This window comes from Chrysemys picta, chromosome 5, assembly GCF_011386835.1.
Source record: "Chrysemys picta bellii isolate R12L10 chromosome 5, ASM1138683v2, whole genome shotgun sequence".
Classification (NCBI taxonomy): Eukaryota; Metazoa; Chordata; order Testudines; family Emydidae; genus Chrysemys; species Chrysemys picta.
This window is the reverse complement of record NC_088795.1, coordinates 120,289,354-120,303,130: the sequence shown is the minus strand read 5'-3', so window position 1 is coordinate 120,303,130 and position 13,777 is coordinate 120,289,354. Positions and strand designations below refer to the sequence as shown.

Sequence of the window (13,777 nt, the reverse complement as noted above, 5' to 3'; positions counted from 1 at the left end):
CTCCAGAGCAATACATGAACCAGGAGAAAATAGGCATTTCTCTCCCTAACTTGCCTGAGGGCACCAATATGGGAGACATGCTCAGAAGCTGCTTACTGGAGCAGACCACTCAAGGAAAAATCACACAAAATGGTGGGAGTGTAGCTAGGAGGAGGGAGAATAAGAAAGAGAGAGCACAAGTGAGCATACGAAAGATTTTATAACCTTATGGTTAGAGCACTCACCCAGGATCTGGGAGACCCAGGAGCCAGTCTCCGTGCTCCACTTACTCTTTCTTTCTTTATCCAAAGTGGAACAGCTTTAACAGGAAACCAAGGGACTGGCCCACATCAGACTATCCCATAGCTCAATGGTTAGGGCATGCCTTATCTTCACCTCTCTTGCAAGGGACAGTTATTCAAATGTGCTCCGTGCCCAACATGCTGAGTAACTTTCAAAAATGTGGCCACTTATTTTGGTGTGTATTTGGGAGTGGAACTCTTTTGAGAATCTGGCCCCATTTGTGAGTCTGAGCTTTTAAGTGACTATCTAGCAATAGTCTAAAAATATGAAGGATATAAACATCAGAGGTAAAGGTTTATTAGATAGTACGGCATGAGGGGATTATCACTAAAAATATTAAGAGGAAATAAAGAACTCACACATTTAGGCTGGATATCATATAAACCTTTATGGGCAGAGACTATTGCTACTTCCAGAACTCAAATACTATAGTGATGGAGATCATAGAGGTACTTCCATAGATTAGCTAGATTAGACTGTATAAGTGTCACAAGGAAAGTTGTGGAAGCCATATTCATTTGGGACTAGACTGGAGAAAACAACAGAAAATGTGCTGGGAATAAGTTTACATTTGAATGGACTGGTGAGCTCATAGATCATAGAATTTTTGAATTGGAAATGATCTGAGAAATACATACTAAAAGTTAAATGCTTGAAAATAACTTCCTAACCAAAATTCATTATTTTGGACATAATGTGAAGTTTTTATTTTAATCTAAAACAGCTGAAATATAAATGGAGATGGTGACTTTAGCACTGTATCAATCAAATGCTCATGTATAATAAAGACTTTGAATGCCAATGAATAGGCAATAAAAAAAACCCTTCCCCTCAAAAAACAAAAATAAATCTATTTTTTCAATGAAATAAAATTGGGTATGTGGTAAAACCTATGATTTGAATGAAAATAGCCACAAGCCTATTTATGATGTAGTAAACTTTTGATAAGTCTAAAAATTCAAAACACACCTACAGCCAAAATGGTTCATGGTCAAGAAGACTGCAAACAAATGAACATATTTCTTATTCTTTGAGAAAGAAAAGTCTCTCTTCGCACACAGGATCACACAGCGTAGAGGAGAATAGCCACCACTGCAGTTACATTTCACTGACCTCAGTTCAAGAGGCACTATCTACGGGCAGAAGATCCCCAAAAACCTTAGAAAGGATTTTTAATCAAAAAGGCAAAACAAGTAGTAATCATTAAAAGGTTAGGTGAAAAATGCCTCATTCTTGTACCAGCCCCTGGTAATACATGGAGAGACACTGATCTGGCTACACTAGTCCAACCAGCAGTAATTATAGAACTAAAGCACCAGAATTTGATATCCTTACTCATGCTGAAAAGCACCGGAATCCTTGATTAATCCCATTGAAATCATACCACTCAAGTAAGATACAATTCAGGGTATCAGGATCTGGCTCAAACTAAAAAAAGGTAAACAGGATGCAGAATGAAAGAGGGAAAATCTTGCTGTACCCCAGCGCCTGATTCTGACACCCTTACTCAGATTTTACTGTTTCCTCCATGAGTGGTCCCATTGAACTCAAATAGGGCTATTCGTGGAGTAAATTACTACACAGTATGCTTAAGGGTATCAAAATCTATCCCTAAATAGTTGTACGTACAACTAGAGTATTGCCAACTTATTTCACTTGCAAATATTGAACAGTTGTTAACACGGGGCTAGCCTGTACTACCCTTTCTCACATCGATTAATACCTTTCTCCTCTAGTACCTCCATTCATTTCAGTGTGACTATTTGAGGGGAAATGTATGACTCAATCTGAGGACTGTTTAAGGAGGAAAGAACTACTCAGCATTCTAATAAGGAAGCATTTTACACCCACTTGAACCTGGTGTAAATGACTACACAAGGGGCTGGACCACAATGAACTGGGCCTCAAAGGTATCACAGACACACCTTGGAGTTTATTGCTTTAATTTTTGAGAAGTTCACTTATACAATGTCGGGGAGGTGGGAGGGGGTGCGTAAACCTCTTGGATGCATTTGTGAGTATGCTGCAGCTTGCTACGGAGGAAGTGTTTTAGAACTGAAATGAAATTGTCTAAATCAGCCACAGGAAGCTGTTCCACATAATGGAGAGAGGAAATCGAAGCTGGCAGCCCTAACCCTAGGTTCTGTTTAAGACAGCCTTACTGAGAAGGAGCCAAGGCTCCCAGGATCATTCTAGAACTCAAGGCATGCTTTTTACAGTGTTAGACACTTGGCATTCTAAGAAGGCCACAACGTGTAGATGAGGCCAACATATTGCCAGTTATGCTGTTATAGTCTTTGCTATAGTCCAGTACCAGCACTGGTAGACGTCAATGTGGTGGGTGGCTCACTGAACCCACATTATAAGGCCTTTTACCCATTAACATTGCAGAATGCAAATAAATTTAAGACATTAGTAAGCTGTGTGCAGATTAGCAAATCAACGGCAATGTCACGATGCCAACACACAATTAGCTATTCCATAAGCTGTTTTTGATTGAAACTACATTTTTGCTTTTTAACACTCTTAACACCTTTGTGTGGGGCTATTGGTTTTCATACTTATTCATAACCTTTTAAATGATACTTTTAATCATAACAATAATTAAGAAAAAGAAATATTAATGATTAATACTTTGCACTTATAGTCCTTTCATTTGGAGGATCTCAAACAAAGAGTAATACATTTAGCCTCATGATATCCCTATGAAATAAGTAAGTATTATCATCCCCATTTTATAGATGGGGAAACTTAAGTACATACAGGTTAAGACCCAGATTTTTGAAGTTATTTAGGTACCTAATTCTCATGAGTTAGGCATCTAAATATCTTGAAAGACCTTCTTTCCCAAGTCCTGTTCCCTATCACCTGTTTCCCAAGTCCTGTTCCTTACCCATAATATTGTCCTTCCTCACTTAGAACTTAATATAATTATAAGAGTTTATGTGTGTGTGTGCGCCTCTGTGCATATCTATAGATGTGTGATATACACACGTGTGTACATATATATTTCTGTGCATTTGTCCATCTCTCTGTATAAAGAGATACAAAAGTGTGTGTGTATATACACACTTCTTCCCTTTAAAAAGAAAATGTGCTCCCGTGGGCATAGTTAAACAGATACAAAATCTACCAGTGGTATGAGTTTTCATTTAAACAAAAAACAAGTTGCACTGCATGGGAATGACATCCTCCCATTTTAGAAATAATCCATTATAAAGGCATTCTGGTCAGGAACTCAAAAGACTTGATTTATTATCTACTGGCTATTATTTACACAGACATGGCAATACTGAAAACTCCTCAGAAAACAGTGTCTCACCACATTTGTGAGTCATGTTATACCAACCTCACAGGTGTGTTTCAAGAATTAAATTAGTTAATGTTGGAAAATGCTGGGAAGATTACAAGCACCGTACATAAGTGCTAAGTATTAATGATAATGACTAGTAGAGTCTTACACATCAGTTAAATATTTTGCTTTGCAGTAGCAGTTTCCTGCCAACAGAAACATGAATCAAACTGTTGTAAATGTATAAGAATAGTTGTCAAAGCATAAAATTAGTGTATGTGAACTAGGCCCTATAATTCCCTTACCCAGCAGGCAGACCAACAAAAAGACTCTAATATAGAAGTTCAATTCTTTACATTATTCAAGAGTTCAATCCTCCACGCCCCTGCCCTATTTTGAATTTACTTCCCAGAAAAAGTAGTTTGCAACATTGCTGGGGGGAGGGATAGCTCAGTGGTTTGAGCATTAGCCTGCTAAACGCAGGGTTGTGAGTTTAATCCTTGAGGGGGCCACCTGGGGCAAAATCAGTACTTGGTCCTGATAGTGAAGGCAGGGGGCTGGATTCAATGACCTTTCAGGATCCCTTCCAGCTCTATGAGACAGGTATATCTCCATATATATATATTTTTTTCCCACTCTTATTGTTTCTAGTTCATTTCCCCTAAAAGCAGTAAGGAGCTGGTGAACAGGGCAAGCGCATGGTGCAACAGTCCTGAAGGCTTCCAAAGCACTAATGTATTTTGTATTGACACTTCACCTCAGAAAATCCAGGACTCAGACACTAATGGGTGAATGGAGGATGTTGTGAAGGCCAAGATTATAACAGGGTTAAAAAAAGAATTAGATAAGTTCATGGAGGATAGGTCCACCAATGGCTATTAGCCAGGATGGGCAGGGATGGTGTCCCTAGACTCTGTTTGCCAGAAGCTGGGAATGGGTGACAGGGAATGGATCACTTGATGATTGCCTGTTCTGTTCATTCCCTCTCGGGCACCTGGCATTGGGCACTGTCAGAAGACAGGATACTGGGCTAGTTGGACCTTTGGTCTTTGGTTCTTATGACTGTGTCAGAATTATACTTAGTCCTGCATACAGCATTGTCAACTCAAGTATTTCCTGTCTCTCTGTGGGTTAGTTTGCAGGGCCCTGTAGGGCTTTGCAAGATGAAATTTCTGTGAGATGGTTACAAACAGACTTTTTCCTGAGCAGCTGGCATGCACTTACCACTCTTTTCAAGCATTCACACCTTACATGTTCCCATCCACTTTCATACTGTTAGTCCCTAAACCAGATTTTCTTGTGCTTTACACACAGATTCTGTGAGCTTTGTGAGAGCTTATATTGCCACATAGGAGGTGGCATGCTAATATGTTGTTTCTGAAGAAAGCATATTCCATGATATCATTAATTCCCTGGCTACATGGAAGAGCGACCTACTGCATAGGAGAATTTTTAGATAGTGCCATTCTGTCTCACCGGCGTGACTGCTTGGTCATTCACAAGTATATAGTTGACTATAATCCCTTTAAGGAAGGTGGCATGGACATTTAGCTACAAGCATTAGTACAACATTCAGTGAGTAAAAAAGAGCTAGTCATCCCCCGTTGAAGGCAAAAGGTGAAAAGATTAAATAGGTTTCTGAGAGAGTGTCCTAATTCCAGGCAGCTGTGATACATGGGGGATGTCAAACACTTGGCTGAACCATGCTGTGGTTCATTTCCTACACAAATCCCTACAAAAACCCACATACAAACAACCTGCAAGATGTGGATTTAGTGATGACCTCAGGACTCTCAACCCCTGGGGATAGAGAGATCAGGATAAGCAAACTCTGAACTGACCCACATGCCTTTCCCAATCTGGCTCCTTTGACAGTTTCACTGCCCTTCCCTACAGAAATATGGCCCAGCTCAGTGATGAGGGACAAAGAGTGACACCCGGTGGTGAAACTGATGAAGTGCAATCCCTTAAATTGCATCAGTTCCCTGCTCCGATCCTTCCTGGTTGTCAAACACGTCAAAGGTGGTGAAGTTCAGCTGTGAGTTTGCCCATCCTTACATCAGAGGCAGGAACTGAACACAAAGGGAAACTCCAAGTATCTGTAGGACTAAAGGTTCTGGTGTGCTACACTGACCTAGTTGGGGGAGAATTCGTACATATATTGGGCCTCTGCCCTCAAAATAGAAATTAAAAAAAAACATACAAAAAGCTACTTAAAAGAGGTATTTACATTTTTAAAAAGAGAAAAAGGGACAGGCAGTCAGAACTGTTTATTATATAAGAACTGGTCTTGCAACTGCCATGATGGAGGTGCTCAAGTTAGAAGATGACAGAAGAGCAACTTAAACCAACCGGCCTCTAGAAGTGAAAGCACCTGGTCTGGAAGTAGCACCAAGCTAGTGGGTTTTTTTGGGTGGGTTGGGTGTGGGGTGAGGGAGTGGTGCTGGGGGCTTCTTAGGCCTCATTTTACTTGCAAGAAGTCTTAACACATTACTTACTCAATTTATAGCAGGGACTCACATAGTGAGCTGAAGCTCATTAGATTGTCTCACACCTTTTAAAGGTAAGAACTTGGATTGAAGAGGAGCTAAGGAGTACATTTATCTCCTTGCTCATTCCTCTCTTAGTGCTGAACCAGAACAGGCAGTCACAGCCTTTTAAACAAGTACAAATTTGTAGCGACCAACCAGCCATCTGCTTTGTACTTACTAGTCACTGGTTTTTAAAGTCAACAATTCAGGGCTGCTGAATTTCAGTCTTCCATTGAACACCCCCAATAAAAAGAACTAAAGTCCAGTCCTTCTAAAACTGAACATAAAGAACTAGAACATATACAGAAAAGAGAAAATGTGGCATCTAGTGTGCCTAGGGCTACAAATGTGCTACCTTAGTTTGAGTTTCAATTGTAACAAGTTCCCAGTCTACAGTAACAGATGATGGACACTTGTCGTTTCAAGACTGTTTAGGAACCTACTTTCCACCAGCAGGTACAGCCATGTTTGCAATTTGGTGACATCCCCAGGGAAAAATTAAACAATACAGAGAAGAGTCTTTCGGTTTTTGTGTTCAGCTGTAAACATCAGCTAACCAGGTAACTGTGCATCTCTCTGGAGTTAATGCTCAAAACCACGCCTGAGTGATTGCCTAAAAAAATATAAAAACAAAATGCTAACATTAGTATATTTTGAGCATTTTACTATACATTCCCCTTTTATTGCAGAGACAAGTCAATCAAATTAGATGGTCGTCTTATCACACAACAGTTCAGGTGCAGGTGGTGCAGCAGCTCAGTGTACCTACAGCATACTTTCTACTTCAGTGCTTTAAAGTGTCTGCTCCTGATGGCTGTTAGTGAATTCCTAGTGTTTCTATCCCAGTGACAGCATAAGGTGGTTCTCTTTGCAGCTTAAAAAGGTGTAGTTGTCTTGAGGGGAGCAGGTGAGGGAGGAGAATGGAACCTGAGGCTTCCATTCAACATGCCACTGACCTGGGACTGGACACTGACCGGCATCAGCAATAAGGGAACTCTGTAGCTGTTCAAGTTTCCACCTCTCCCAGAAGGAGTCACTGCAAGGAAATGGAGTTGAGGAGTCCCAAGGTGGGGGTTGCGATAAAGTAGGCAACATAAAATATATAGAAAACAAAAAAAGTGGATGGGTGAGTCTGGAAATACTGTACTGTGACAATTCAAAAGTTATGAAAAGAGAGAGAGCAAACAGAAAACTAGGTTTGTAAAACCCTGCTGTGCATGGAGAGGAGGCTCTAGAGTTGGGGGGAAAACCCATCAGAATAAGTAGGAATCTCCATAGCATACGAACCATCTGGAAATAATGTCATAAAACAGAATTTAATATTTCAATAGGGATGGTGACATGCTTCATACTTCAGCCAGACAAAATAGCACAATATTGAGACAACTAGGAAGATTTCCTATGTAGCGCTGGGTGCTATTGAAGGAAATACTGCAAATAACAAAAAAGTGCATGGTATAGAAGTATAGCAAGAAAAAGTCTTATGTCTTAAAACTGGCTGGCAGCTGATAAACATACATGGCTCTGACCCAAGGACATGAGCTATTCCTGTTCCTCTGGATGTGTGCTGGTGCTGACAACCTGGCAGAACTACAGGTCACATTCAGATTTGCATTCGTTAACTGTCTAACTTAAGACTTCATCATTGGCAGGTCTCGGTCCTGAACTCCTTACTCAATCAACACTCTTATTGACCCCAATGGAAGGTAAGGAGTGCAGGATCAGACCAAATATAGCCTACAGTGAGCAGGCAAGGAGATTATTTTTGAATGGGTTGTAAATCAGGGTAGAACTTCTTCATTCCCATGTCCTTCATCCTAAGCAGCCACATATGCAAAAACAGTGAGAGGTATTACACAACTGCAAGAGGAAGATTATAGAGTACTGGATATACGCTAAGGGGCTATGAGTGCTTCACACTAACTGAAGAACCCTGAGTGTACCTTCTTAGCATTCAGGACTCTATTCTAGAGATGAGATAATTGAAACAAACTTGTCATGCAAACAATTTTTGTGTACCAGGGTCATTTGCAGTTCTACAGTATTGGTAGAGCTTTGTGATATAATCAAGGTTCTCTCTGAAGGGTTTTAATGAAAACAACAATGATTTTAGTGTGTGCAATTTGTTAAAAAATGTACAGATCTGGGCAAACACAATTTTGCAGGTCAAATATGTTTTTTTCCCTTTCAGTGGCAGCATATGGTTCAGCTAAGGAAAATAAAAACAACAAAAGGCAGTTAGAGATAGACAGTAAGAATAAAAAAGAAATTAAGGACTTCCAGGATGTCTGCCCTCCGTGGCTGATCTTAGCCCTCCATGTAGGGTTAATGAAGCCATTTAACCTCACAGTTGTCTCTACCATCAATTCAGCCAGTTTTATAAGCCTGAGATTTAGGGTCAGATGTTCCATTTTCACAGAGTTGTCAGAAACAGCACTAGACGATCTTCCTTTGTGTGCTACACTTTTCAGGCTGCTCTGTGTTCTCAATACATTTGGAGTATTTTTAGACTAGCTCTCTACATTACATTCAGCATACTCATGAATTGCCTAGACAAGCACTTTCATCTAACTTTGAATCATCTGCTCTAAGAGACATTCATAAAAGATTCTTGAATGGGAATTCTAATGACTGTCCATTGGATACTGGCAGGTCAGGACTCAAAATAGGATCAATTCAATGAAGTTTTGTATTTGGGAATTCATTTAAGGTGTCTAAAAGAGAGGACACCTCCTTACAATCTACCCTGCATTATGCATTCTACATATCATTTCTCTCTGCCTAAAATTCATTACACTTCGAATTCAAGGCATGTACAAGTTAATTTAAATGCTAGTGAAGTTAATCAATAATAGTCTATGCTGCTTTTTGTATGATCTTCCTAATGTTGTTCACATATGTCTCATGACAGTGTATTGTACTACCTTACATACTGTGTATTTATATGGCATGTCATAAAAAATCAACAGAATAGACTGAATTTAAAACAAAAACAAAGGATAAAAGGAGAAGTGTTTCCTTGTTAGCAGTTTACCATTCGATCCCTCTTGAAGCTGAGTAAACATTAAAACATAATTTAAAAAATAGAACAAACAAAATACTAATTGAGACATTAATAAAGTGAAGGTGAAGTTACCTCTTGCGTTACCTAGCGTCTGAGAATCCAGATCATCATCAATAAACTCCTCACCCTGGATGATGTTCTGGGTGTCCTCACTGTGATTAACAGGGCTGGTCATCTCCTGTTCCTTTTCATTGTGCATCTGGGCATAGACATTTCTGCCTGGCAGTTTCCTAAATAGCACAGGAAAAAATATCCTTTGATGGAATTTAGTTTCATATTATATTCAATTAATCATATTAACCTCAAACCCCTATGGAAAAATCCTATAGAATTAAATAAAGAATAATGTTTCCATTGAATTTTTAAACTAGCCTAAAGAACTCTATAGTAATACATTTTCTATTTATTCTATAGGATTTTACAGTAATAACTATAGATTTCCCATTAATAACTACAGAAACTCATTGGTTTTATCCCTAATACATTTTACAGGAATTTTCTAGATGGGTATCATGTACTTGCCTGGTTTTGATATAAGGATTTCTATATAAACACAGATCTTTTTGTTTTTTGTTCTGCTATTTACGGAATTCCCAGTAATTACAATTTAAAAAAAAACACTCTAAACTGAAAACATATCAATAAATAATATTTCTTGCATTCCTAAAATGTCGTCATAGAAGGATGACAAAGCATCAATTCGTTATGTCTTACTCTGTAGCAGTATGACAACTGCTTATTCAAAGTTAAAACAATTTTGTGACCTTGTATCAGTGCTAACAACAATATGTTTATGTGTGTGTTGTTTCGAGAGATTGGCAGTCAATACTTGAGCTTCACGGGTCAGAGTGTGGGGGGAGCAAGCTTTTCAAATTGTAATTAAATTTTCAGTGCCTTGTACCCCCTGCCCCTGCTGATTGCCTTTTGTGACCCTGGGAGTCGTGACCCACTGGTTGAGAAACAGTGTACTACAGCCAGGGCCGGCTCCAGGCACCAGCCCACCAAGCTTGTGCTTGGGGCGGTACCTGGAGGGGGGCGGCGCGGTGCTCCGGCTCTGGCCGCCGGGGAGAGCGGAGCCCCGGCTGGGCTCTCCGCACTCCACCCAGCACTCTGGCCGCCACTCCGCCCTCCTCCCGGCGCTCTGGCCGCCGGGGAGAGCGGAGCCACGGCAGGCTCTCCGCCCTCCCTCCGGCACTCTGGCCGCCGGGGAGAGCGGAGCCGCGGCGAGCTCGCCGCCCTCTTCCCGGCACTCTGGCCGCCGGGGAGAGCGGAGCCCCGGCCAGGCTCTCCGCCCTCCTCCCGGGGCTCCGGCCGCCAGCGGAGCCGCGCCGCCCTCCCCCCGGCACTCTGGCCGGTTGGGGAGAGCGGCCTGCGGCCGGGCTCGGTGCCCTCCCCTGCCGCGCTGGGGGGGGGCGTGGGGGACGGCGGGAGGCTTTTTTGCCTGAGGCGGCAAAAAAGCCAGAGCCGGCCCTGACTACAGCAGCCCTGAGGTTACCTCAATTTAACAGCTGCTGAGGACAAGAGAGGTAGAGCAAACTGCCCCAGTTGCATAGTCAGTGGCCCAGCTGAAAATAATAGCAATATGACATCATAGTTTAATTTTCATAGTGTCTCCATCAACCCCTCTGCTGAGGTAGTCACAGTGTTGTACAATATTGAAACATACTGAAAAGATTTAAATATATATATAGCAAATGAAAGCGCCCAGTCCTGGCTCCAAGAGTCTTCATAACCAGGAGATAACACACTCTTCAAGAGAAAGATGGCATTTTATTTATGTTTATTTAAATAATGATAAAAAGATGTTGACACCAGGCTCTAGGTGCCCTAACACAATTCATGCTACAACAAAGCTTCAGCAGCTTTTAAATAAATATTTAAACAGGAATTCTGATGTATAAGAGTTTAGAGTTATATGTATGGTCTCCTGGTCCCACACCTTTCTAGAAATTATTCTGGACAGTAGGGCTATGTTTTTTCTACATTACACAACCCTAATAAGCCTAGAACATACACTGTTTGCTATATGCATATTATATTCTATAGAAACGCTTAATCTATCCTCTAGAAAATGAACAAAATTGCATAATAAACCATAATCACTGGCTTCAGAAGGCAGATACTACTATTGGGCTTAAAGAGTGTGTCTATACACTAGGAATAGCGTATCTGTTAAGCCATCTTTCTCTAATCCCCCTCCTACTGTTTCCCACTATTAAACATTTTGAAATGTAAATAATACAGAGTACTGGAGCATGCTGTCAGCACTTAAAGTAACAATAACAATAATAATAATACACTGAATAGAATATTTATTGTGGTGTTAGTTTTGGGGTTAATGTTCAGATGAATGACTTCTTTGTGCTTTAGAGCAATCATGATTTACTTTGTCCCATTCATTTTAGAAGCCTGTCTTTTCTACAGGGTATTATTTTGATTTTAATAAAATATGGATCATCAAATCAGTACCTGTTTTTATAACTAAATGGCTAGGATTGGGACTACACTTGCTCTCATGCAACATAATAGTAGTACAGGCGAAGGGGGGAAAGGGGGAGGTTTTCTTCTGAAAGTGTAAATGAGATGGGAAGTCAACGATGAGGAAAGATTAGAAACTCTGCTCCAAGAGTGCTGAAATTGGGTGCAGGTTGGTGGGGCCCAAGGACAGGATGCAAGGAGGTGAATACAGAGAAAGATCCATGAGTTTGCTTGCAGCATGTCTATGGAGATTTTTAAAAATAATGAATGTAATTTTTAACAGATTTTAAAATGAATGGGGAGGGGAGAGGGAGAGGAGGAATTTGAGAATGTGAAAAGGCAGAGATCTTTCTCTCCTTCTGAAGAATCAAATGCTAAAGTAGGCAAAATACCTAAATAGAGGAACCAATAGTCTAATCTGGTATGATGAACCCTATGTTCCTGCTATTGCAAAAATAAAAGAAGGACGATTTCAGCTCTTCTGCTAGTGATGTATTAAATACATGACAGCTTTGATGTGGGTGAAATATCATTTCCCTTCCCTTGCCTTTGCTTGGTGGATACTGTGCTGTTTATCTTGTCTATATTACTGCAGAGTGCCTCACACCATGGAACCCTGCTCAGAGTGCTGCTGAAGGCATGAAGAAATCCTACTAGGAAAAACATCACAAACATAAAAATACATCAGAAAAAGAAAGGGAGGATTTTTCTTTGATTGAATTACCTCTAATAAAGATGACATTGCTTTGAGAAATAATATGCAGATTCTGAAGCCTTGCTAGATAATGGGCCAGGGTCACTGGAACCTTCCAGCTGCTTTATGCTGTTCCAGTGACAGGACACGCCATGATCCTGGTTTATCTGGATGGTTAAGCTGATGGAGCATACTAGTGAATCTGGCAGCATATCATTAGCTTGAGGCACCATGTTAATTGTCTAATGCATGCAGTTGGAAGACAAGAGGAGGAGGAGATCTTTTTGCCGCTGAGATATTCAGTTTTATTTTCTGAACTGTTTCTTGCTTCAGCAGCATTTGCCACCAGGGAAATTACCCCTTCTCCTCACTCCAATCCCATAATAACAAAAATTTGAGATAATGCTGGTATAAAACATTGTTCATTAACTACTGGGATGGAAGAAATTTAGGATTTGTATTTGAAAACTATATAACTTTATCTTTTGAAAACTTATATAACTTTAAAAATGTAGTAGGAAGTATAGCCTCTGATCATAGCACTTTAGTTACTTTCTGCTTGTCAATCTCTGTCTAGGTGGACCAACTACTCCTGTGGATCTTGGTCCTATAAAACTAAGTGCTCTGGGGATTCCTGTCCTTGGATAATGTTTGCTCTCTAGAGGTCTAGAGGTCTACATTGCAATAAAAAACCTGCAGCACCTAGTCTCAGAGACCAAATCAACTGACTCAGGGCCATGGGGCTTAGCTTCAGGGCTAAAAATTGCAGTGTAGACATTCAGGCTCAGGATGCAGCCCAGACTCTGAGACCCTCTCCCATCGTGGGGTCTCAGAGCCTGGGCTCCAGCCCAAACCTGAATGTCTATGCTGCAAGTTTTAGCCCCACAAGCACGAGTCAGCCAACCAAGGCCAGCCGTGGCCAGGCTGTGGGTCTTTTATTGCACTGTAGGAATACCCTAGGAGAGATCACTGCAGATACTCTGTTTTTATGAATCTCAGTTCTAGGGAATCTTTACTTTGCATTTTTTCACTCTGGGAGGAATGTGCTCTTATGACGCATGTGCACTCATGAATTTAAGCTGGACTCATAGGTGAGCCTCTGCTTCAGGTGATTAACCTATTTCTAGTGATATCTGTCTCTAAGCACCCTGCTTTGGTGGATCATCCGCTTTCCATTTCAGAAGAATCAAATTTTGCTGGGGGCTGCATGATGCTGTGAGATTCTGCTCTGAAGTTTGATTTGTTCAACTGAGAAATTCCAGTGTATTAGGGAAGTTAAAGCCGTGTTACAATTCCTAGCATTCCTACAGTCTTCCTCTGCAATAACTGTGCCATTCAGAAAATAATAAGCCAAGAGGACATTTTAGAAAGGAATCAAGATGTGTCTGTTGTCTAATTGCCTCCAACTTAAGGGCTAATCAAGAGGTGTACATCCC

General features: G+C 40.8%; 1 protein-coding gene across 4 annotated transcripts in view; it reads right to left on the bottom strand.

Annotated features, from left to right (window-relative positions):
* Positions 1–3,509: 3,509 nt before the first annotated feature.
* SORCS2 (sortilin related VPS10 domain containing receptor 2) overlaps positions 3,510–13,777 on the bottom strand; it is an 803,333-nt gene continuing 793,065 nt past the window's right edge. For 3 of the 4 annotated variants that reach the window (XM_042855502.2, XM_065597099.1, XM_065597098.1), the window contains 3 exons: positions 9,242–9,399; positions 7,062–7,141; positions 5,785–6,718 (listed from right to left, as the gene is read on the bottom strand). In XM_042855502.2, coding sequence (XP_042711436.2) covers positions 6,695–6,718; positions 7,062–7,141; positions 9,242–9,399 — 262 coding nt within the window. In that variant the 3' untranslated portion in view covers positions 5,785–6,694. Of the gene's footprint in view, positions 6,719–7,061; positions 7,142–9,241; positions 9,400–13,777 lie in introns of all 4 variants that reach the window. The other variant, XM_042855503.2, reaches the window with a different exon arrangement.